This window comes from Cornus florida, unplaced genomic scaffold (genome assembly GCF_030987335.1).
Source record: "Cornus florida cultivar Cherokee Brave unplaced genomic scaffold, ASM3098733v1 CherokeeBrave_3.0.0_Hap2_Chr10, whole genome shotgun sequence".
Taxonomy (NCBI): Eukaryota; Viridiplantae; Streptophyta; class Magnoliopsida; order Cornales; family Cornaceae; genus Cornus; species Cornus florida.
Window position 1 is genome coordinate 86,278,660 of NW_026775580.1, and position 23,655 is coordinate 86,302,314.

At 37.1% G+C, this 23,655-nt stretch overlaps 2 protein-coding genes and 2 pseudogenes across 3 annotated transcripts; all 4 read right to left on the reverse strand.

Annotated features, from left to right (window-relative positions):
* Positions 1-688: 688 nt before the first annotated feature.
* LOC132279694 (ABC transporter I family member 1-like) lies at positions 689-1,785 on the reverse strand (annotated as a pseudogene).
* A 37-nt stretch (positions 1,786-1,822) lies between these two features.
* LOC132279695 (ABC transporter I family member 1-like) lies at positions 1,823-5,179 on the reverse strand (annotated as a pseudogene).
* Positions 5,180-11,612: 6,433 nt separating this feature from the next.
* On the reverse strand, positions 11,613-21,434 carry LOC132279696 (E3 ubiquitin ligase BIG BROTHER-related-like). Of its 2 annotated transcripts, XM_059781722.1 has the most exons (6): positions 20,352-21,430; positions 18,332-19,131; positions 17,337-17,965; positions 15,749-15,846; positions 15,050-15,219; positions 11,613-14,879 (listed from the first exon to the last, which is right to left on the reverse strand). In XM_059781722.1, exon 6 carries the CDS (start codon positions 13,530-13,532, stop codon positions 12,543-12,545), a length of 990 nt encoding a protein of 329 aa, XP_059637705.1. In that variant the 5' UTR covers positions 13,533-14,879; positions 15,050-15,219; positions 15,749-15,846; positions 17,337-17,965; positions 18,332-19,131; positions 20,352-21,430; the 3' UTR covers positions 11,613-12,542. The 2 variants fall into 2 exon arrangements, with proteins under 2 accessions (XP_059637705.1, XP_059637706.1); XM_059781723.1 differs by having other exon boundaries at positions 18,332-21,434.
* LOC132278051 (ABC transporter I family member 1-like) lies at positions 14,425-18,661 on the reverse strand. The gene is made up of 5 exons (XM_059779881.1): positions 18,576-18,661; positions 17,351-17,509; positions 17,103-17,157; positions 15,757-15,846; positions 14,425-14,703 (listed from the first exon to the last, which is right to left on the reverse strand). The coding sequence occupies exons 1-5, from the start codon at positions 18,659-18,661 to the stop codon at positions 14,425-14,427; spliced, it is 669 nt and encodes a 222-aa protein (XP_059635864.1).
* Positions 21,435-23,655: the final 2,221 nt, after the last annotated feature.

The window sequence follows — 23,655 nt, forward strand, 5'->3', positions numbered from 1 at the left end:
TATTCTGAAATCAGGATCTAATCAAGAAATGAATTATTCAAAAGAAGTTCTAATAAGAGCACATTGAACCAAAAACAGGTCAAGGAGAAACCACAATCATCTGCCAGTCTAATAAAAATTGTGTTTATGCTTTGGATGCACAAGAGAGTATAAAAGGAACAATTGACATGCAACACCCAAGTCAGCGAACAATACTAATGAGTGTGTCAAAACCCTGCAAAAAATGCTCCATTTATAGAGGTTCTAGAGGCTGAAGTAACTGAAGTCCATTATTACATATCAACCCCATGGATTATAGATGAGTAGGAAGTAAGGATTGCCTCCTTCCTGTCATGCTGTGTATTTTCGGCTGAAAATTAAAGCAGCCAATAGTTTTCAATAATCATCTTTTTCGAGTCATTTACAGTTCAAGGATCTTGTTTTGGCCAAACAATATAAGAACCTTAATCCCCCTTGATCCCATGCTTTATACCATTGAACACCATCCAATACTGTCAAGGCAAAGCTCTAGTACTTAAAACAAGTCATTCGTAATTACAGATTAAACTTAAAAGCAGAGCAATGTAGCTTTCATGATAAATGATATCATGACGTAAACTCTTACGTCATCACAAAACCATGTTTGAGTGGAAACAAAAATGACAATAATCTTTTCAAAAAATCGAAATGTTAACTAGCAAGCAGGATGGTACATGAAAAAGAAGTCGATGAATTTCTTTGAATGCCAGGCTTGCTCAACAAAAAAGATTCATTCTTCCTACTTTCTTGACAGTTGTAATATTATACAAGCATGGGCAAATTAGCTATGTAATAGAGAAAATTGTAACACATTGCCTAAATTAATGAAACTAAAATCACAAAATAGCCCAGACTATCTCATGTCAATAACTCAAACTCATTTACTTCAATGGTATTTCAGTCAGTTCGCCATCAAAATCACAAGTTAGCTTGTAACAGTAATTCCGAAACTTGATGGACTATTGATTTCATCCAAAGCGCCATGAATTACCAACTATTTTTTTTTCACCTGATAAGATATTACTAGCTGGATTAACTATATTAGTTGAGGCATTTTATCGAACAATTATCATTCACTAAAATTGATCAGCCAATTGTTGCAGGGTTAATTACATTAGGAATTCAATTCAATAAACAGCTCATGGAAACCTTGGCGGCAACCTCAAATACATTGCATCCTCTATCTGCCACAATCACAATCCCTCCTTTCTTTCGGTGCTCTGCAATAATAGACTCCGGCAACTTAACCCCTTCAGTATCCAATGCCACTGAAGGTTCACAACCAAATTGGCTGATCAATTGGCAGCGACCTTGCAAGCTGCAACCTTTTCCGTTGGCCCATTGAGAGCATTCTTGCTCTATCTTTCGCCAATCTTCCAAGCCCCATAAGCTCTAGTGCAGGCAGAGACTTCCCTTGCTTGCCTTCAAGAACTTCAAACCACTGAACATTGTCGAGGACTGTGAACTTGTCTTTGATCAACGATCACATCCTTGAGGGAGAGCTAATTGAGCTGAAGCTTGTACTAGTGGAAAACCCCTGATTCAGTAATATCACGACCGTTCCAGAGGATCTCACCAGCTGAGGATCTAGAGAATCCAGCTAACATGCGCAAGAAAGTGGTTTTGCTTTGGTGCCCATCAGCACAAGAGCACCACCATCATGAATGAAGACACTTACGTATCGCAGGATTTGTTGTGCATTTCTCATGCAAGAGACCTGGTTAAGGAGGAGCCAAGGGAGTGGGGGTTTCCTGAGAGACATTGAGGTTTGGAAATGGAAATTTATGTTAAAAGATTTTGCGAAGAGGAATTTAAAAATTAAAACTGGGTGGGGGAGGGGAGTGAGAGAAGGTAATGGCAGAATCCAAAAGCCGTAACTGTCCTTGTTTGATTTTATGCTTACAGGAGCTAATTGGTGTGCTACCAAGGAATTTCCCCTGTCAGAAATATAAACAAAACAAACCAAAGAAAAAGAAAAAAAAATAAAACAATAACAATCTTGGATGGGTTTGAAGTGGAAAATAGTCTGAAATCATGACCTAAATCAAGAAAAGAACAATTCAAAATAAGTTCTAATTAAGAAATAGTGAACCAATTAGCAATTCAATTCACTAACCAGCACGTGGAAACCTTGGCAGCAACCTTGATTACATTGCATCCTCAATCTCAGTTGGCAGATGTGTGGCCACAATCATGATCCCTCCTTTCTTTCGGTGCTCTGCAATAATATACTCCAGACACTTAACCCCTTCAGTATCCAATGCCACTGAAGTCTCACAACCAAATTGGCTGATCAATTCCTGTTGGCCCATTGAGAGCATTCTTGCTTTATCTTTCGCCAATCTTCCAATCCCCATAAGCTCTAGTGCAGGCAGAGACCTCCCTTGCTTGCCTTCAAGAACTTCAAACCACTGAACATTGTCGAGGACTGTGAACTTGTCTTTGATCAATGATCACATCCTTGAGGGAGAGCCAGTTGAGCTGAAGCTGTACTGGTGGAAAACCCCTGATTCAGTTATATCATGACCGTTCCAAAGGATCTCACCAGATGAGGGTCGAGAGAATCCAGCTAACATACGCAAGAAAGTGGTTTTGCCCGAACTGTTGGTGCCCATCAGCACAAGAGCACCACCATCATGAATGGATTACGTGTCGCAGGATTTGTTGTGCATTTCTCATGCAAGAGACCCGGTAAGGAGGAGCCGAGGGAGTTGGGGTTTCCTGAGAGACATTGAGGTTTGGAAATGGAAATTTACGGTGAAGGATTTTGCAAAGAGTTTCAAAAATTTTAAATTAAGATTGAGGTGGGGGAGGTCAGAATCCAATAGCCGTAACCGTCCTTGTTTGATTGTATATTTCAGGAGCCAATTGGAATTTGCCAGCTAGGATTTTCCTGTCAGAAAATAAATAAAGAAAAAAAGTAAAAAATAAAATAAAACAATCATGATCTCTGATGGATTTTAAGTGAAGATATTCTGAAATCAAGATCTATATCAAGAAATGAATAATTCAAAAAAAGTTCTAATTAAGAACACAGTGAACCAAAAACAGGTCAAGGAGAAACCACAATCATCTGCTAGTCTAATAAAAATTGTGTTAATGCTTTGGATGCACAAGAGAGTATGAAAGGAACTATTGACAAAATGCAACGCCCAAGTCAGTGAACAATACTAATGAGTGTGTCAAAACCCTGCAAAAATGCTCCATTTATGAAGTCCATTATTACACATCAACCCCATAGATTATAGACGAGTAGGAAGTAACGATTGCCTCCTTCCCGACATGCTGTTTATTTTAGGTTGAAAATTAAAGCAGCCAATAGTTTTCAATAATGATCTTTTTCGAGTCATGTACAGTTCAAGGATCTTTTTATCGAAATATCAGTTAAAGGATCTTGTTTTGGCCAAACAATATAAGAACCTTGATCCCATGTTTTATATCATTGAACACCATCCAATACTGTTAAGGCAAAGCTCTACTACTTAAAACAAGTCATTCGTTATTACAGATTAAACTTAAAAGCAGAGCAATGTAGCTTTCATGATAAATGATACCATGAAATAAATTCTTACATCATCACAAAACCATGCCTGAGTGGAAACAAAAAATTGAAATGTTAACTAGCAAGCAGTATGGTACATGAAAAAAGTAGTCGAAGGATTTCTTTGAATGCCAGCCTTGCTCAACAAAACATATTCATTCTTCCTATTTTCTTGACAGTAGTATTACTATACAAGTATGGGCAAATTAGCTATGTAATAGAGATAATTGTAACACATTGCCTGAATTAATGAAACTAAAATCACAAAATAGCCCAGACTATCTCATGTCAATAACTCAGACTCATTTACTTCAATGGTTTTTCAGTCGGTTCGTCATCAAAATCACAAGTTAGCTTGTAACAGTAATTCCGAAACTTGATGCACTTTTGATTTCATCCGAAGAGCCATGAATTACTAGCTAATTTTTTTTCCCGTATTACTAGCTGATTAACTACATTAGTTGAGGGATTTTATCGAACAATTATCATTCACTAAAGAGTTTACATCTTGTAGACAAGATCGGTATTTTTCTTTGGATCATAGAGGTGAGAGTGGAATATTAATACCATATGTACGTCTACACTATGAACATCACTGCTGGCTCTGAGATAACATATACTGTACTACATTGACATCAAAAACAAACTTCACTTCTAACACCTCGAACAGAAACTTTAGTTCAGACACAAACATCAAATACTTACTACCCAAAACATGGTTTCCATATTTGGGTCTTTTTCGAGGCCAAAAAAAAAAAAAAGAAAGAGAAATATTAAATACCCAAAATTAAAGCAAGTTTAGTTAAGCAATTTACAGTTTATATAATCGATGCCGTAGTCATTTCCGTCGCCGACCGTCGCCTCATGCCCCAAGCCAAGCGAGGTTACGGCTTAATTTCAGTCACCGATAACGTGGCCGTCCGGGAGATTCCAAGAATGAACAAGAAGAGTAACCGAATAACCTCAGCTTCCACAGTTACACATCACTTTATATATGTACAATGACCCCTGAGACCTATTTTTGAACAATGACGCAAACTCCGTTAAATTTGAAACATGTGAAAAGTTTTCTTTTATTATTTGATTAATTTTTTCAATTGGGGTTGGCTTTGTGATGGGTGGAGGTTTTTGGTGGTTGTTGTGGTGTTTGCAGTAGGCGGTGATGGAGGTTTTGGGTGGACAGGGTTTTGCAACGTTGGGCTGTGTAGTTCGGGACAGTGGTCGGCGGTGGCAGAGCAGTGGTCGCTTATTTGGGTTAGGGTTGGAGAGGGGAAAGAGAATTAAAGAATGAGGATTGGGTGGTGTCGCGATTCCGGTGGTGGTTTGGTCTTCAATTCTTCGGATTAGGATTTGGGTTCTCCATTTTTTTTTTTTTTTTCTTTTTTTCAATTGGGGTTTGGCTTTGTGATGGGTGGAGGTTTTGGGCGGTTGTTGTGGTGTTTGCGGTAGGGGTGGAGGTTTTGGGTGGACAGGGTTTTGCACCGGTGGTCTGTTCGGACAGTGGTCAGTGGCAGAGCATGGTGGCTTTGTTTGGGGAGGGGGAAGAGAAGTGAGAGAGGAGAGAGAAAAAATTGGTTTTTTTTTTTTTTTTTTTTTTGAACCGGTAACCCATTTAAACCTTCCAAAGGTGAATTGTATTATTTAAATTGATAATTTAATGCGTCTAATAAAGTAAATTCACCATTGTCATTTTAAATGTTCAACAAATTGTCCTTACTCTTACTACAGCACATATGTCGTCTTAATTAGGCCATGTGCTTTTGGGATATTAAAATGGGTGACTACTAGCCAGGGTTTTGTGGTTTACTACAGCACATATGTTTGATATATTAGCAAAAGAAAAGAAAGGATGATATTAATTAGAAGGGAAAAGAAAAGAAAGGAAATGAAAGAATATTGTTAACTACTTATTGTTAGGTTAATTAAGAAAGGAAAAGAAAAAAAATAATAGTAATTATATTTGGGGAAAGAAATAAAATGAAACTATTTTAATGAATTTACTATCATACCCGTTTTTATAAATTTTGCCTTCTATAAAAATAAGGACAAAATTAGTATTAATAAAATTTCATAAAAAATTATTGTTTTTCCTTTATTTTCCTTCCATTTCCTCTCATCTTTGAAAGGATAACAAAACCAAGATGCCTAAATTGTATCTTTCCAAATCCCTCAATTTCCTTTTTTTTTTTCTTTAATGACGCCTGATCAAACATGATACTCCCTCCGTCCCGAAATAAACGTCGCCTTTGGTATTATAATGTGAGTCACAAATACATTATGTGAGTCACAAATACCAAATGCGACGTTTATTTCGGGACGGAGGGAGTATTTCATTTCCTTCTACTACCTTTCATTTCTTTTCCTTCCATCACCCTCTAACCAAACTGACTTAGTGTCACTGGCGGAGCTGATCTTAAGGTCTGGGGTGCCTCTCCCTACGACAATTTTTTTGTTAAGAGTGCCTACAAGGTAGCTCTTTCTTTCCTTCAATCAAAGTCTAGCTTGTTTATCCCCAATAAAGGGCTGTAGTTTTGATGCTAGTAGAGGGAATCTATGGAGAAGTTATGGAAAATCCACTCTCACAAGAAAATAATTATTTTTTTGTGGCAAAGTCTTCATAACCGCCTTGCCATTAACTCTTAGCTTCACCTCCGTGGGGCGTCAGAAGTTTCTTTTTGTCTGACTTGTGATAGTTCAATTGAAACGGTTGATCATCTCTTTTGCACTTGCCCACTTGCTTGCTTGGTATGGAAGCTTAGCCCTCTTCGTGTGGATTTTAGTGGTCATCAATCGTCCTTTTGGTCAAAGAGGTGGGGCAATTTATGTGATGGTTGGGCGAACTCTGATGCTCTTGGTGATTACATTAGCTTGGCGGCATTCATTTGTTGAACCATTTGGAAGTGTCATAATGACCTTGTGTTCAAACGTAAAAAGTGGGATCCTTTTGATGCGGCTCAAATAACTCTTACTGCTTTCCATGAATTTTTGGAGGTGTCTCGGCAGCACTAGCTGCTTTCCATTGCCCCTGTCCCGCCTTCGCCATCTATGGGGGGTGGTCTGTGTCAAAGTCTGGTTGCCTGAAACTAAACTTTGATGCGATGTTTAATAGTTCCTGTAAAACTTGTGGAGGTGGCATAATTTTAAGGAATTTTTTGGGTCAGTCTATTAATGTGGCTTCGGTGTTCCTTGTTAATGTTTGTGATCCTATGCTTGCTGAATGTTTTATATTGAGATAAGCATTGGTGTTTCTTAAGGCTTGGGGTTATCATCATATGGTCGTTGAAAGAGACTGCTAATCGATTATGAGGCTTCAGGCCTCTAGTGCCGTCTAGCTGAGGGTTTTCAACGATATTGTCTTGCTTATGAAGGATTGCGTTGGTTCCTTTCTTACTTGGGTTCCTCGTACAGGAAATGGTGTAGCTCATTTATTGAGCAAGAAGGCTTTAGAAGCCGAAGTTAGTGACCTAGAGTGGAGCATTTGGGCCCCATGGTTGTTACATGCCCTACTCCCTGAATGTATTCTCCCTGTTTCTTGAATGAATCTCTCTTGTTGGTGTAAAAAAAAAATGTAAACGGTGCGGCTTAGAGTCCCCAAACAGGCAAAATAGGTATGTGTATTCATTGCCAATGAAAAAAAATACTATAATAAGAACTTGACTATTCTTATAATTTTTTTTTTTTATTTATTTTAATCCAGACAAATTAGGGAAAGGAGCGACTTCATAATGATGGAGCTGGAGTGATTGACCATGTAATAGATAGCGTAAAGCAACAAGAAAGACAAGTCATTGTTCAAATCAACTAAGTTATTAGAAGTTTCTACTGCTCTCAGAGTTGAACTAGGATGGAGGGGGCCAAGGTTGCATGGTCAGCCATTTGTAAACCAAAAATCAATGGTGGACTTGGTTTTTCTTGCCTGGAAATGACTACCAGAATTTCAAGCCTCAACCACTTATGAAAGTTATGTATTAAGATGGATAGTTTATGGGTTGCTTGGATTTACAAGCACCTCATTAAAGCTAAGTGTGTTTGGACCATCAAAATGAACTCTCGATTTTGGAAAAGACTACTCAAAATGAGAGGAATGTCAAGAGGTTTAATTAGGCACACCATTGGTTACCACAAGCATATGGGCAAGTAATAGGAGTCCGATCCAAATTTAAATTTTATTTTCAAAAACTTTATTCACCAAAAAATGTTTGATTTAAATGTTATTTTTCTTAGTCTTTTCTATAATTTTTCTTTAACTCGAAAAAAAATTGATGTTATGTTTTGGAAGTATCAAGTTGGTGACTTATCTAAAATAATCTCCCTTCTGATTCAAAATCATGGTGTAACGTGTATCCTCCCCTGTTCCGGTCAAAAATTTGTTAAAACAAATTTACAATAGATTTTCTCTAATCTCAAATCAAATTCATATTCAGAGAACCAAACAGTAACAGGTATTAATTTCATGTTCTTTGGCTGCTGAAAGTGTGAGTAATTAGAATATGTTTGTTTGTGTGTTAAGCTTTTAGATATATCATCACGAAGAAAAGTAAGATTGACATTGGACAAACAGATATATTAAGTGACCCACACGTGTCAGTTATGTGGTCTGATTCACTTTGAACTCTTTGAACTCCTTTCTACCAGATAGAGTAATGGTGGGATTCATTGGATGCAATAACTCATTGCTTTATACCCTGGATTCTGGAATCATTGCTAAAGTTTATATTTTCTTATGAATGAAAGCAACAAGAACAAAAAATCAATCAACCTACCATGGAAAAGGATCTTGTTTGGAGGGAAAGAAAGTCAAATGTCGAGATTAACACAATTTTTTTATGATTCTTGAAGATCCATGGTTGATTCTCAATTTTATCTTATGTGATATTTAGAAATAGTGCTAATATTTTTTACACATTAATAATACTCCACGTTTTATTTGTAATTCTCACGGTTATCGAATTTGTCTTCTGTTCTATTAATATTATGAGTAATGATAGCGGAACCGAAAAGGAATAACCGAATTAGTATCGAATTTGACGTGAAGACTGTTTAAGTAGATGAGGTGAACAAAAACACGTCAGATTTGATATTTATTTGGGGTTAATTCATCGGTCTCCCTATCATTATTTTAATATTTTATTAAGGATGCAACAATCATACAAAATATTTAAGAGTAATGATAGGGGAACCGAAAAGGAATCACCGAATTAGTATTGAATTTGACGTGATTAGCCATTCTTATCATGTGTTAAACAATTATTTTTGGAAACTGTTTAAATAAATGAGTTGGACAAAAACACGTTAGATTCGATACATATTCGGGGTTAATTCATTAATTTTTCTATCATTATTCAATATTTAATTCAAGAATATAACACACCTGTAACAAATTACAATGTCAATATACAACAAGCCTTGAGAATTTGGTGCCTAAAATTTAACTCAAGAAATCTTTGCCACCGATGGTGTCATAAGACGTGTGAGGTTCGACGCAGTCTAGTAATACACTAATTGGATACGAAAAAAATTCACAATTTTGTTTAAGGTTTTAGCGTCTCTCTCAAGTTCTCAACAGAGAGATAATGAGCTCATTCGGTCCTTAGCACAAGGTCTTATTATGTATCAAAATTTAGTTTAGTCCAAGAAGAGAAATTAAAACTCACTTACAACTCAATTATATCAAGAAGATAGCCTAACAAATTCATAATCCTATCATCCCAAACCACTCTGCTTAATTTTAGTTTGGATTAATCAATTTAAGTTGCCTAACATTGAAGTTCAACCTAATCCAATATTACTAATTTTTTAATTTTTTTTAACAAAAAACCAACATGATAAAATTCCAACACAAGTGTGCCCCCATAGTTGTATCAGTTGCAGTACTTTTCTTTTCTTTGATTTTTTGCGTAAATAGAAAATTAGGAAAAAAAAAAATTAAGTCGAACAAATTGAATGTGAGAATTAAAGTACGTGCATAGCGTGAGAAAAATCACCATAATAGAAAATTAGGCCAATTGTAAGAGGAATGCTAAGTAGCGAACTGTTTCTTCACCATATTAATTTTAACATTCATTAATTACAAATTTTCTACGTTTAATGAAATGATAAAATTTTTGAACAAAACAACTCTTTTAAGCATTTCATCAATCTTGATTACACACACACAAACACGCGCGCGCGCTCACACATATATATATAAAGCATTACTTTACTTTTCTTGTTTTTTCTTTTTTTCCATTTTTTATTTGGGGCTTTTGGCTTGTATTCGAAATCCACCAGCATCATTTTCTCTCCCCCTTAACCTTTAACTCCCTAAAAGCAACTCCAACGATCCAGACTTCAGAGATTCTAGGCCCTTTTTCGCTATTAGACTGCTCCAATAGCATCTCCAAAAACTATGGGTTGCGGAATGGAGTGACCCTCTTGGCGAGCTGCGGGCCTGCCATGCAGGCCCACCTCTGTTTTGTTTTATTTTTTTAATTCTGGTCCAGAACACTATTTTAGCCCATAACACTATTCCTAAAGGCATGTTTGGCTGAAATAAAGGCTAAAAATTAGATTTTTGGCTTTTTTTGGTCTTTTCCCCCCTCCCCCCCCCCCCCTTTCCCCCTCAAAATAATTGAACCAAAGAGCCGTTAAGGCACTGTTTGTGTTAGCCAAATAGTCCCTCAAAGGCTTTTTTGGGCAAAAAAAAGTTTTAGAAAATTGAAAAAAATGTGATTTTATTTCCTTTTCAAAATTTTCAATGTTTATATTGATATTATAGCTGTTTTAGGTACTGTTTGGCTGACCCAAACAGTGCCTTAATGATTATATTGGTTAACCAAACAAATTTTTTTTTTTTATAGTTGTTTTCCCTAACAAATTGAAATTTATTTTAAAATATAATTTTTCTATATAAAAAAAAAATGTGTTTTTGTTTTCACCATAAATTAATAAATCAAATGATATTGAATATTGATTTATAAATATAACTATTAGAAATATAAATGTTAGGAAAAAGTTAAAAAATAAAATTTATTAAGAGCGAAAATGCACCATTCAAGTACATGCAATAGTTAAAATTTAGAAATTCTAAAACGTTGACGTAGTTATTGAAAAGTGTTGATGTAGCAACTTTAAAGAACTTAAATTCCAAGAGCCCATCAAAAATGCTTTAGTCCCACTAACCATTCCCAAGTTAAAAATAAATAAATAAATAAAGAATCCACTCACAAATTGTTAGCTGTATAGGTAATTAAACACCCATATGTGAATGAGGAAACAAGACAAGTCAGCAAAAGTACCAACTATGAGGAAGTCCCACGTGGACCAGAGGACATAATGGGTGGGATCCAGGCCCATCGTCCAAATGGAGCAACGCAAACCAGATGGACCGAACGGTGGAACAAAGACCAGCAAGCATTCAAGACCGGCCCAATGTTTCAGCGAAGTCCGGTTGGGATCCACCACTTGAAGCCCTGCTCAGCTTGACCTTACTGAAATGGAAATTCTTCAACTGCATAACCTAATTTTCAGTTTGCGCGGGCACTCCCAAGCTTCCTACAACATGTTCCATTCTTTGGATCACAATCTTTTCTTGCACAACTCCATAGCATTGCATCTCCTACAACAAAGCCAGACTTGATACAATGGTTACCAAGTGCTCCAGTCTATTTATATGCCCTGCTTTTCTTTTCTTTTCCTTGTTTGCCCTTTTTACTTCTACAGGTTGGTTGGTATGGGTAGCCTAGTGTAAAGGGTATTATGGTCATTTAGGTATAACAAAAGAACGGGCATGACTTGTCATATTGGGAAAAGATTGAGGATATTTGAGTCATTTAATCCCCTATTCCCAACCAAGTTTGGGTTTGGAAATTCTCAAAGTTCGTTCACCATCAAAGCCATTCAACTTTCAAACACAGATGCAAACAAAAACCTGATTAAAAGAAAAAATGCGACACTAAACATGAGACAAAGGCAATTAGCCAACACTAACTCTACACTAGTAGCTAAAGCTAATATGTATTGCTTTTTTCATTCCAATACCACAATGCCATTCATCAATACAGCTATACTGAACAATGTTTTAATTACTAGGACACAATTTATTTTGCTGCAGTTTCAAAATGCAATCAAATTATGCTTTGGCCCTTATCCAACTCTGAAATCTTTGTTGAAGCATGTCTACTAAAGTCATCCTTCGAGGAAACCTTGGTGGCAACCTCAAATACGTTGCATCCTCAATCTCAATTGGCAGATGTGTGCGTGTGGCCACAATCACAATCCCTCCTTTCTTTCGGCGCTCTGCAATAACAACCTGCAAATTGGTACTAACTAATTTTTTTTTTCACCTGATAAGATATTACTAACTGGATTAACTACATTAGTTGAGGCATTTTATCGAACAATTATCATTCACTAAAGAGTACTGCTGACTCTGAGATACATATACTACATTGACATCAAAGACAGCCTTCGCTTCTAACACCTAGAACATAAACTTTCTTTGACAGTTCAGACACAAACATCAAATACTAACTACCCAAAATAGGGTTTCCGTATTTGGGTCTTTTTCAAGGAAAAAAAAAAAAAAAAATTGAGAAAGATTAAATACCCAAAATTAAAGCAAGTTTAGTTAATCAATTTACCGTTTATATAATCTATGCCGCGAATGTAACCGTAAAAATTCATGTTTTGCTATGTAAAATTGTTTAATGAACAGACTTTGGAACATCTACTTATTACTTACTTTATTGCTTCACCTTTAAAAAATACATGATAAGAGTCGAAAAACATTCATGAATTGTATATATTACCGTGTTAAATTTGATAAACATAAAAGATAACATATATGTTCACACCCAAAATTCAAGAAAATAAAAAATGACCTAAAATTGCCACACAAAAGATACAATGGATCACTAGATTTAAAGAATTGTCAATACATTGAATAACAAAAATAGTTAATATGATAACAAGGTACATAAACTATATATACAAGGTACATAAACTATATATGAACTATGGTAGCGCAAAGTGATCGGCACATTGGGCAAGAATTGTTTTTTGGCAACCAAGTGCGCAAACAATCATGATGAAATATATGTGAACAGGGTGTGGTTGCGATCTCAGTCCTTGTCAAGAACCTTTGCAGACATATTGAACAATTATCTATTGATGGTGAGGTATGATCATGATTCAATCTGTTGATTTTCACTGCGGTCTCAATTTCTTTGAAAAGGAATATTGGTTCGTCCCTAGGAATTGATTCATCGTCTCTTAATGTGCTTAGAATTTCCAAATGATCATTCCTTGGTACCTCCGCATAGTAACTCTCCTCATCAACCATGTCTGAAACATTATTGTTATAATCCATCAAGTCCTCGTCCTCGTCCTCATCCTCAAAATCTTGTTCTGAATCATCAACGCAGTCAACTTCATGTTCTTCTTCAACATTTAAATCCGTTGAATCATAGTTCATGTCCTCATCATCTTCTTGATTTTCAGTTGAGGAAACCATCGCTTGTTCTTCATCTTCAACGCATTCTTCTTCTTCTTCTTCATTACGAAAATCTTGGGAAGAAGTGGTTTTGAAAACAGAAGTACTCTCCGCAAAAATATCAACGACGACAACAATTTTGGACTTTCTGAAAGGACACGAATTTACTGTGGTGGTAAACTGAAAATTACTTACAAGGTACTTAATTAAATGTGCAGATAGAATATGATCATTAGTGTCTAGCAAGAAAATTTTCTGGGATTGGTTGGGCAGATCGAACATTGATTCTAAGGATTCTCGAGGAAATAAGTTGTCGAGACGGAATGGAAGAAGAATATCCTTCTTTATTCTTAAATCAATCTTGACTTCCCCAACAAGAACATCCGTTGATACACGGATCATCAACATTCCTTCAGATTCCGAACCCTCGTTTTTGAAAATCCTTTCGTCCCACTCGAATACACGAACATCTGCTTTACGAATTCTTTCAACTACCGCCATCTCTCTGTTTCTCTCTCTCTCTCTACAGGACCGTGGTGTTTTGCAGTAGGCGGTGATGGAGGTTTTGGGTCGACAGAGTTTTGCACCGGTGGGCTGTGTAGTTCGATCGGGACAGTGGTCGGCGGTGGCAGAGCAGTGGCTTATTTGTGTTAGGGTTTGAGAGGGGAAAGATAATAAAAGAATGAGGATCGGGTGGTGTCGCGATGCCGGTGGTGGTTTGGTCTTTGAATTCTTCGGATTAGGATTTAGGAATGCCTGCTTGACGACGGTAATAGAGCGACGGAATTCCCGGATTAGTCTCTGGGCACTGCAAGAAAACGGATGATAGCTAACGAGTCACAGAGAGACCCTTGATTTATAGTCGTATCTTTCTTTGGTAGCAAGTTTCATTTCTTTCTTTGGTAGCAAGATGGACTCAATTTTACTATAATGCAATCAAATTAGGTTTTGGCCCTTATCCAACTCTGAAATCACTCTTAATTAAGAGCATTCCAAAACTGATAATTTACTGGTCAATTCTCCTTTTTGTCAAGCAACCAGCCACCAATAATTTACCCTACTAAATGCAAATTTTGAAAATTCAAATCCAAAACTCTCTGTATTTTTAAATTCAGCAAAATATTACATGAAATTACCAACATATGATATATTAAGATGTTCTGAAATGCAATGCAGAATGAAACTACAATTTCCTTCCTCTCAAGCAAAGCAACTGCCTCCATATTGAGGACTGCAGTTCTCCCTGTTAGACCTTTCAAAGCTTTTGCACCTTCCAGAAAGTCTCTTATAGTTCAATCCCAATTGTTGCAGGGTTAATTACATTGGCAATTCAATTCACTAACCAGCTAGTGGAAACCTTGGCGGCAACCTCAAATACATTCCATCCTCAATCTCAATTGGCAGATGTGTGCATGGTCACAATCACAATCCCTCCTTTCTTTCGGTGCTCTGCAATAATATACTCCAGCAACTTAACCCCTTCAGTATCCAATGCTACTGAAGGCTCGTCTAACAACCAAATTGGCCGATCAATTGCCAAAAACCTTGCAAGCTGCACCCTTTTCCGTTGGCCCATTGAGAGCATTCTTGCTTTATCTTTTGCCAATCTTCCAAGCCCCATAAGCTCTAGTGCAGGCAGAGACCCCCCCTTGCTTGCCTTCATGGGGGCAAGCTAAAACCATCATCAAAATACAGCACCACCTTCCTAATAAGCTCTAGTGCAGGCAGAGACCCCCCCTTGCTTGCCTTCGTGGGGGCAAGCTAAAACCATCATCAAAATACAGCACCACCTTCCTAATAAGCCTGTCGTTACACACCACCTTGCCCATGAAATTTCCTTTCTGCCGGCTTAAATCGGAAAAGGAATATAGAAGTCCATAAACAACAATAAGAAAAAACCAGTGGCAAGCTAAAACCATCATCAAAATACAGCAGACACAGCATACCATGTACATGAAAAAGAAAATTCAATACTCAACACTACTATAAATAACAATTATTCAGTTACTCAAACCTACCAAATGGTCTTTTAGGTTAAAACCGCTATAGAAATGGTCACTTCGACGACTTCAATCCTTCCAAGAACGCCCCCACACCCTTGTTGAGTTTCTTGAGTTCTTCCTTAACTCCATCCACTGCAGTCTGAAGTGGCTTCAGCGCCGCCTCAGCATCATCTTACCTTACATACCTAGGTACTTCAGCACGTTTAGAACTATCACGCAAAAAAGAAGTACAAAGCCTACTTACATTCTTGTATCATCGAGCAGTGAGCACCAAAATAGAAGGAAAAACAAAGGGTAAGCGAAACTAAAGTTTCAAAATAACATGAACCTCTTTGTGATCGAATCATGAAAATAATATGAACATTCTAAAGTATTCATCCAAATCAAATTCATCACCAAGAATTTGTTTGAACCCCATCAAACATTCATAAGCAGAGATTTCAACTATATCAGTTCTTTATATAATATATATGTATATATATTCTTATTTTGTGTGTGTGTGTGTGTGTGGTGGTAGGACTAATATTGTACAGGGAGAAAGATGGTTCCAGCAAGTAAAATCACCCTAATTCAAGATATATCTTCTAACTATTTTGGCATTAGAGTAATGCCTAGGCTTAATATTGAAAATCGACAATATTGTTAGCTACCCATCATATGAGAAATGAATTACCACACATCCAATATTGAATGATGCAGCTCAAAAGAAATTACCCTTTTACTGTCTTCAAGACGTGTTCATTCTCAGAGAGATTTCCTCTTCGAGCTGACCATGGCACCTCAGCCTTGATTAAAGCAGGAGACGGGCTTACCTGGTCCAAACACAGAACATGATTCATTTTAGTTCAAAACAGCAAAGAAGCATAAGACAGATATCTGTATAGTAGCAACACCACAGCGTAACAAAAAAAAGTCAAAACTGCTTCAAAAAAACAAGGAACAAATCAGCACACACTCATATACACCTTACTCAAGCTGCATTTTTGCAGCCGCATCTCCATGCAACTCCTGCATGAGAATTCAACGGATACAGGTATTCATCTCTCTCCCACTCTTTCCCCTTGCACATCTGGTGGAATTCATTCCTTCCTCTCATTTTAACTCAACCTACAACCCCTTCTAAATGTCAACACTTATATTAAGGTTATTTCCGTTTTCTTTCCACAAAACACGTAACCATTTCTGTACTCTATTAAGCAATGGGAAGCAAAGTATCCTTGATGTACAAGTAAAGATTAAATTATATGGATCCTCCGTCGCACTTCCACACACTTTGAATGGTCATGCATATGTTTTGAAAACATTTTGTCACGGGACAACTAAGAGTGAACTGTCAAAAAAGAACTTCAACATTTTTTTAACATTTCAGTTTGTTGTGGACAGTGGCTGTTGTGCATCTATTTCTCTGAATATTATCTTATATCTACAAATAAAAAATACGTATTACACGATTTGACAATTATTTTGTACAACTAATCAGACTTTAAAGAACCTGGTTCAGCTCATTTGGCGAACATGATTTCTGTATCTTACTAAAACCCAAGAGGTAGATAACTCAAGGGGAAAAAGAAAAAAACAGATACCATCCTGGCTTTAGTGCCCTAAAATAAAAAATGACATTATATCTGTCCAAATTAGGATTTATCACAAAACAGAAATGCAAATCTAACGAGAAATTATAAATGTAATGTTCATCAGACTTCTAGGAAGAAGTAAGATTTAGATCCCAAACATGCTTAGATTAAAATTCAGCGAGAAAAGATCCTCAATTAAATAAGCCCCAATGAGATCCAGGTGAGCCTCATATGGCATTTAACCATTTCCCATAGAGCATATTGGTCAAGTCATTTAATTAAAGCAGCAACAATTAAAAAAGGATAATAAGGTATGTTAGCAATTATTGAGTAAACAAAACATCAAATGAGAACATGAAACCAAACTTACACTAACAAATAGAACCTCAATGCTAATTGCAATTTCAGGAAGCAGGAAAATTAATAGTTCTTAAGGAGAAAATATGGTTTTTGGGTGGTGGTGTGGGGGTGTGATAGAACTCCCCTGAATTAACTTGAGAAAGATAAAGTGTTCCCCTAGCTAATTGGTGTGCTACCAAGGAATTTCCCCTGTCAGAAATATAAACAAAACAAACCAAAGAAAAAGAAAAAAAAATAAAATAATCACGATCTTGGATGGGTTTGAAGTGGAAAATAGTCTGAAATCAGGACCTAAATCAAGAAATGAACAATTCAAAATAAGTTCTAATTAAGAAATAGTGAACCAATTAGCAATTCAATTCACTAACCAGCTCGTGGAAACCTTGGCGGCAACCTCAAATACATTGCATCCTCAATCTCAATTGGCAGATGTGTGGCCACAATCACAATCCCTCCTTTCTTTTGGTGCTCTGCAATAATATACTCCAGACACTTAACCCCTTCAGTAGCCAATGCCACTGAAGGCTCACAACCAAATTGGCTGATCAATTGCCAGTGACCTTGAAAGCTGCACCCTTTTCCATTGGCCCATTGAGAGCATTCTTGCTTTATCTTTTGCCAATCTTCCAAGCCCCATAAGCTCTAGTGCAGGCAGAGACTTCCCTCTTGCCTTCAAGAACTTCAAACCACTGAACATTGTCGAGGACTGTGAACTTGTCTTTGATCAATGATCACACCCTTGAGGGAGAGCTGAAGCTTGTACTAGTGGAAAACCCCTGATTCAGTTATATCATGACCGTTCCAGAGGATCTCACCAGCTGAGGGTTGAGAGAATCCAGCTAACATGTGCAAGAAAGTGGTTTTGCCCGAACCTTTGGTGCCCATCAGCACAAGAGCACCACCATCATAAATGGAGACATTTACGTATCAAAGGATTTGTTGTGCATTTCTCATGCAAGAGACCTGGTTAAGGAGGAGCCGAGGGAGTGGGGGTTTCCTGAGAGACATTGAAGTTTGGAAATGGAAATTTATGTTAAAAGATTTTGCGAAGAGGAATTTAAAAATTAAAACTGGGTGGGGGAGGGGAGTGAGAGATGGTAATGGCAGAATCCAAAAGCCGTAACTGTCCTTGTTTGATTTTATGCTTACAGGAGCTAATTGGGGTGCTACGAAGGAATTTCCCGTGTCAGAAATATAAACAAAACAAACCAAAGAAAAAGAAAAAGAAAATAAAACAATCACGATCTTGGATGGGTTTGAAGTGGAAAATAGTCTGAAATTAGGACCTAAATCAAGAAATGAACAATTCAAAATAAGTTCTAATTAAGAAATAGTGAACCAATTAGCAATTCAATTCACTAACCAGCCTGTGGAAACCTTGGCGGCAACCTCAAATACATTGCATCCTCAATCTCAATTGGCAGATGTGTGGCCACAATCACAATCCCTCCTTTCTTTCAGTGCTCTGCAATAATTTACTCCAGACACTTAACCCCTTCAGTATCCAATGCCACTGAAGGCTCACAACCAAATTGGCTGATCAATTGCCAGCAACCTTGCAAGCTGCACCCTTTCCCGTTGGCCCATTGAGAGCATTCTTGCTTTACCTTTCGCCAATCTTCCAAGCCCCATAAGCTCTAGTGCAGGCAGAGACCTCCTTGCTTGCCTTTAAGAACTTCAAACCACTGAACATTGTCGAGGACTGTGAACTTTTCTTTGATCAATGATCACATCCTTGAGGGAGAGCCAGTTGAGCTGAAGCTTGTCCCCCTGATTCAGTTATATCATGACCGTTCCAGATGATCTCACCAGCTGAGGGTCGAGAGAATCCAGCTAACATACGCAAGAAAGTGGTTTTGCCCGAACCGTTGGTGTCCATCAGCACAAGAGCACCACCATCATGAATTGAGACATTTACGTGTCGCAGGATTTATTGTGCATTTCTCATGCAAGAGACCTGGTTAAGGAGGGGCCGAGGGAGTGGGGGTTTCCTGAGAGACATTGAGGTTTGGAAATGGAAATTTATGGTGAAGGATTTTGCAAAGAGTTTCAAATATTTAAAATTAAGATTGGGGTGGGGGAGGTCAGAATCCAACAGCCGTAACCGTCCTTGTTTGATTGTATAATGCAGGAGCCAATTGGAATTTGCCAGCTAGGAATTTCCTGTCAGAAAATAAATAAAGAAAAAAAGTAAAAAATAAAATAAAATAAAACAATCATGATCTCTGACGGATTTTAAGAGAAGATATTCTGAAATCAAGATCTATATCGAGAAATGAATAATTCAAAAGAACTTCTAATTAAGTACACAGTGAACCAAAAACAGGTCAAGGAGAAACCACAATCATCTGCCAGTCTAATAAAAATTGTGTTAATGCTTTGGATGCACAAGAGAGTATAAAAGGAACTATTGACAAAATGCAACGCCCAAGTCAGTCCATTATTACATATCAACCCCATAGATTATAGACAAGTAGGAAGTAAGGATTGCCTCCTTCCCGACATGCTGTTTATTTTCGGCAGAAAATTAAAGCAGTAAATAGTTTTCAATAATCATCTTTTTTGAGTCATTTACAGTTCAAGGATCTTTTTATTGAAATATCAGTTAAAGGATCTTGTTTTGGCCAAACAATATAAGAACCTTGATCCCATGTTTTATACCATTGAACACCGTCCAATACCGTCAAGGCAAAACTCTACTACTTAAAACAAGTCATTCGTAATTACAGATTAAACTTAAAAGCAGAGCAATATAGCTTTCATGATAAATGATACCATGATATAAATTCTTACATCATCACAAAACCATGTTCGGGTGGAAACAAAATGACAATAATCTTTTCAAAAAATTGAAATGTTAGCTAGCAAGCAGTATGGTACATGAAAAAGAAGTCGATGGATTTCTTTGAATGCCAGGCTTGCTCTACAAAACATATTCATTCTTCCTAGTTTCTTGACAGTTGTAATACTATACAAGCATGGGCAAATTAGCTATTTAATAGAGATAATTGTAACACATTGCCTGAATTAATGAAACTAAAATCACAAAATAGCCCAGACTATCTCATGTCAATAACTCAGACTCATTTACTTCAATGGGTTTTCAGTCAGTTCGTCATCAAAATCACAAGTTAGCTTGTAACAGTAATTCCGAAACTTGATGCAATATTGATTTCATCCAAAGAGCCATGAATTACTAGCTAATTTTTTTTCCCCCATATTACTAGCTGGATTAACTACATGGATTAACTACAGAGGCATTTTATCGAACAATTATCATTCACGAAAGAGTTCACATCTTGGAGACGAGATCAGTATTTTTCTTTCGATCAGAGGACATATTAAATACCCAAAATTAAAGCAAGTTTAGTTAAGCAATCTACAGTTTATATAATCGATGCCGTAGTCATTTCCGTCGCCGACCGTCGCCTCATGCCCCAAGCGAGGTTACACCTTAATTTCAGTCACCGATAACGTGGCCGTCCGGGAGATTCCAAGAATGAACAAGAAGAGTAACCGAATAACCTCAGCTTCCACAGTTACACATCACTTTATATATGTATAAAGAAAATAGGGTAGAGTACAATGACCCCTGAGACCTATCTTTGAACAATGACGCAAACTCCTTCGTTAAATTTGAAACACGCGAAAAGTTATCTTTTATTATTTGATTAATTTTTTCAATTGGGGTTTGGCTTTGTGATGGGTGGGGGTTTTGGGTGGTTGCTGTGGTGTTTGCAATAGGCGGTGATGGAGGTTTTGGTTGGACAGGGTTTTGCAGCGGTGGGCTGTGTAGTGGGGGACAGTGGTCGGCGGTGGCAGAGCAGTGGTGGCTTATTTGGGTAAAAGAATGAGGATCAGGTGGTGTCGCGATTCCGGTGGTGGTTTGGTCTTCAATTCTTCGGATTAGGATTTGAGTTATCCATTTATTTTTTATTAATTTATTTACAATTTTTTTTTTTATTAATTTATTTACACTCACCATCTACAATTTTTTTTTTTTTTTTTCAATTGGGGTTTGGCTTTGTGACGGGTGGAGGTTTTGGGCGGTTGTTGTGGTGTTTGCGGTAGGGGAGGAGGTTTTGGGTGGACAGGGTTTTGCACTGGTGGTTGTTTTGGGTGGACAGGGTTTTGCACCGGTGGTCTGTGTAGTTCGGTCGGTGGCAGCTTGTTTGGGGACGGGAAAGAGAAGTGAGTGAGGAGAGAGAAAAAATGGTTTTTTTTGTTGAACTGGTAACCCATTTAAACCTTCCAAAGGTGAATTGTATTATTTAAATTGATAATTTAATGTACTTATCAAAAAAAAAAAAAATGATAATTTAATGTGTCTAATAAAGTAAATTCACGATTGTTATTTTAAATGTTCAACAAATTAACCATCCTCATGTTAAATGTTTAACAAATTATCCTTACCCTTGCTACTGCACATATGTCATCTTAATTAGGCTATGTGCGTTTCGGATATTAAAATGGATAAGTACTGACCAGGGTTTTGTGGTTCAATGAATCTCATTGCTCAAATTTCCCTTAGTGCCACCGGCGGAGCTGGTCTTAGGGTCTGAGGTGCCTCTTTCAATTTCAATTTTTCTATTAAGTAAGGGTAATTAAGTCTTGTTAATCAAAATCTTGTTAATCCTCAATAGAGGGTTGTAGTTTTGATGCTAGTAGAGGGAATATGTGGAGAAGTTTATTGAAAATCCACGCTCACTGTTAAATAATTCTTTTTTTGTGGCAAAGTCTTCATAACCGCCTTGCCGTTAACTCTCAGCTTCACCTTTGTGGGGCGTCAGAAGTTTCTTTTTGTCTGACTTGTGAGAGTTCGATTGAAACGGTTGATCATCTTCTTTGCTTGCCCATTTGCTTGCTTGGTATGGAAGCTTAGCCCCATTCATGTGGATTTTAGTGCTCATCAGCCGTCCATTTAGCCGAAGAGGTGGGGGGATTTATGTGATGGTTGGGCGAAGTCTGATGCTCCTAGTGATTGCATTAGCTTGGCGGCATTTATTTGTTAGATCATTTGGAAGTGTTGTAATGACCTTGTGTTCAAATGTAAGAAGTGGGGATCCTTTTGATGCGGCGCAAACAACTTTTACTGCTTTTTATGAATTTTTAGAGGTGTCTCGACAACACCAGCTTTCCATTGCCCCTGTCCCGCCTTCGCCATTTGTAAGGGGGTGGTCTGCGCCAAAGACTGGTTGCCTGAAACTCAACTTTGATGCGGCGTTTAATAGTTTCCGTAAGAGTTGTGGAGGTGGCATAATTTTAAGGAATATTTTGGGTCAGTCTATTAATGTGGCTTTGGTGTTCCTTGTTAATTTGTGATCCTATGCTTGCTGAATGTTTTATTTTGAGAGAAGGATTGGAGCTTCTTAAGGCTTGGGGTTATCATCATGTGGTCGTTAAAGGAGACTACAAATCGGTTATAAGGCTTCAGGCCTCAAGTGCCGTCCAGTTGAGGGTTCTCAATGATATTGTCTTTCCTATGAAGGATTGCGTTGGTTCCTCTCTTACTTGGGTTCCTCGTACAGGAAATGATATAACTCGTTTATTGAGTAAGAAAACTTTAGAAGCCGAAGTTAATGATCTGGAGTGGAGCATTTGGCCCCTATGGTTGTTACATGCTCTACTCGCTTAATGTATTATCCCTGTTTCTTAAATGATCTCTTTTGTTGGTGTCACAAAAAAAAAATTGTAGATGGTAAGGGTTAGAGTCCCCAAATAGCCAGCAAAATGGGCGTGCGTATTCATTGCCAACGAAAAAAAAAAAAAAAATACTACAATAAGAACTTGACTATATATATATATATATATATATATATTGTAATCCAGACAAATTAGGGAAATGAGTGACTTCATAATGATAGAGCTGGGGTGATTGGCCATGTAATAGATAGCGTAAAGCAACAAGAAAAACAAGTCATTGTTCAAATCAACTAAGTTATTAGAAGTTTCTACTGCTCCCGAGTTGAACTAAGGATGGAGGGAGCCAAGGTTGCATGGTCAGCCATTTGTAAACCAAAAATCAATGGTGGATTTGGTTTTCCTTGCTTGGAGATGACTACCAAAATTTCAAGCCTCAAACCACTTATGAAAGTTATATATTAAGAAGGATAGTCTATGGGTTGCTTGGATTTACAAGCACTTCATTAAAGCTAATTGTGTTTGGACCGTCAAAGTTTCAACTTTGAACTCTCGATTTTGGAAAAGACTTCTCAAAATGAGCGGAATGTCAAGGGGTTTAATTAGGCACATAGTTGGTTCTGGAGTTCACACAAGCATATGGGCAAGTAATAGGAGTCCTAACCAAATTTAAATTTGTAAATTATTATAAATAGGGGTCGTAAATAAGATTGATGAATAAATTCTCTAATACAGTTATCTCTAAATTTCTTCTTGTCGTTATTCTTTGTTTCCATCTTTTTCAATTTATTTTATTTTATTTTTAATTTTTGGTTGTTTAGCAGGGGGTGTAAAAATAATTTGTCTAAAATTAATGTGTAAGTGTTGTTTGGTAAAATTGAAAATTAAGTATTGAAAATATTAAAAGCAAAATTTTAAGTATAGAAGATTTTAAGTGGTACTTAAAAAATAAATTGTTGCCCAAGTAATGACCCTAGAGGGAGGGAAGGAGGGGGAGAGGTGAATAGGGTCATTGGCAAACTATGGAACTTTTTTTATTTAGCTTCT

Coding starts and splice junctions, on each gene's coding strand:
- LOC132279696 (XM_059781723.1), bottom strand. CDS start 13,532: ATGGCGGTAGTTGAAAGAATTCGTAAAGCAGATGTTCGTGTATTCGAG.
- LOC132278051 (XM_059779881.1), bottom strand. CDS start 18,661: ATGTTCAGTGGTTTGAAGTTCTTAAAGGCAAGCAAGGAGGTCTCTGCC. Junction 17,510..18,575: donor GCTTGGAAGATTGGCGAAAG/GTAAAGCAAGAA, acceptor GCAATTGATCAG/CCAATTTGGTTGTGAGCCTT. Junction 17,158..17,350: donor TATTTGAGGTTGCCGCCAAG/GTTTCCACGAGC, acceptor TATTTCTGACAG/GGGAAATTCCTTGGTAGCAC.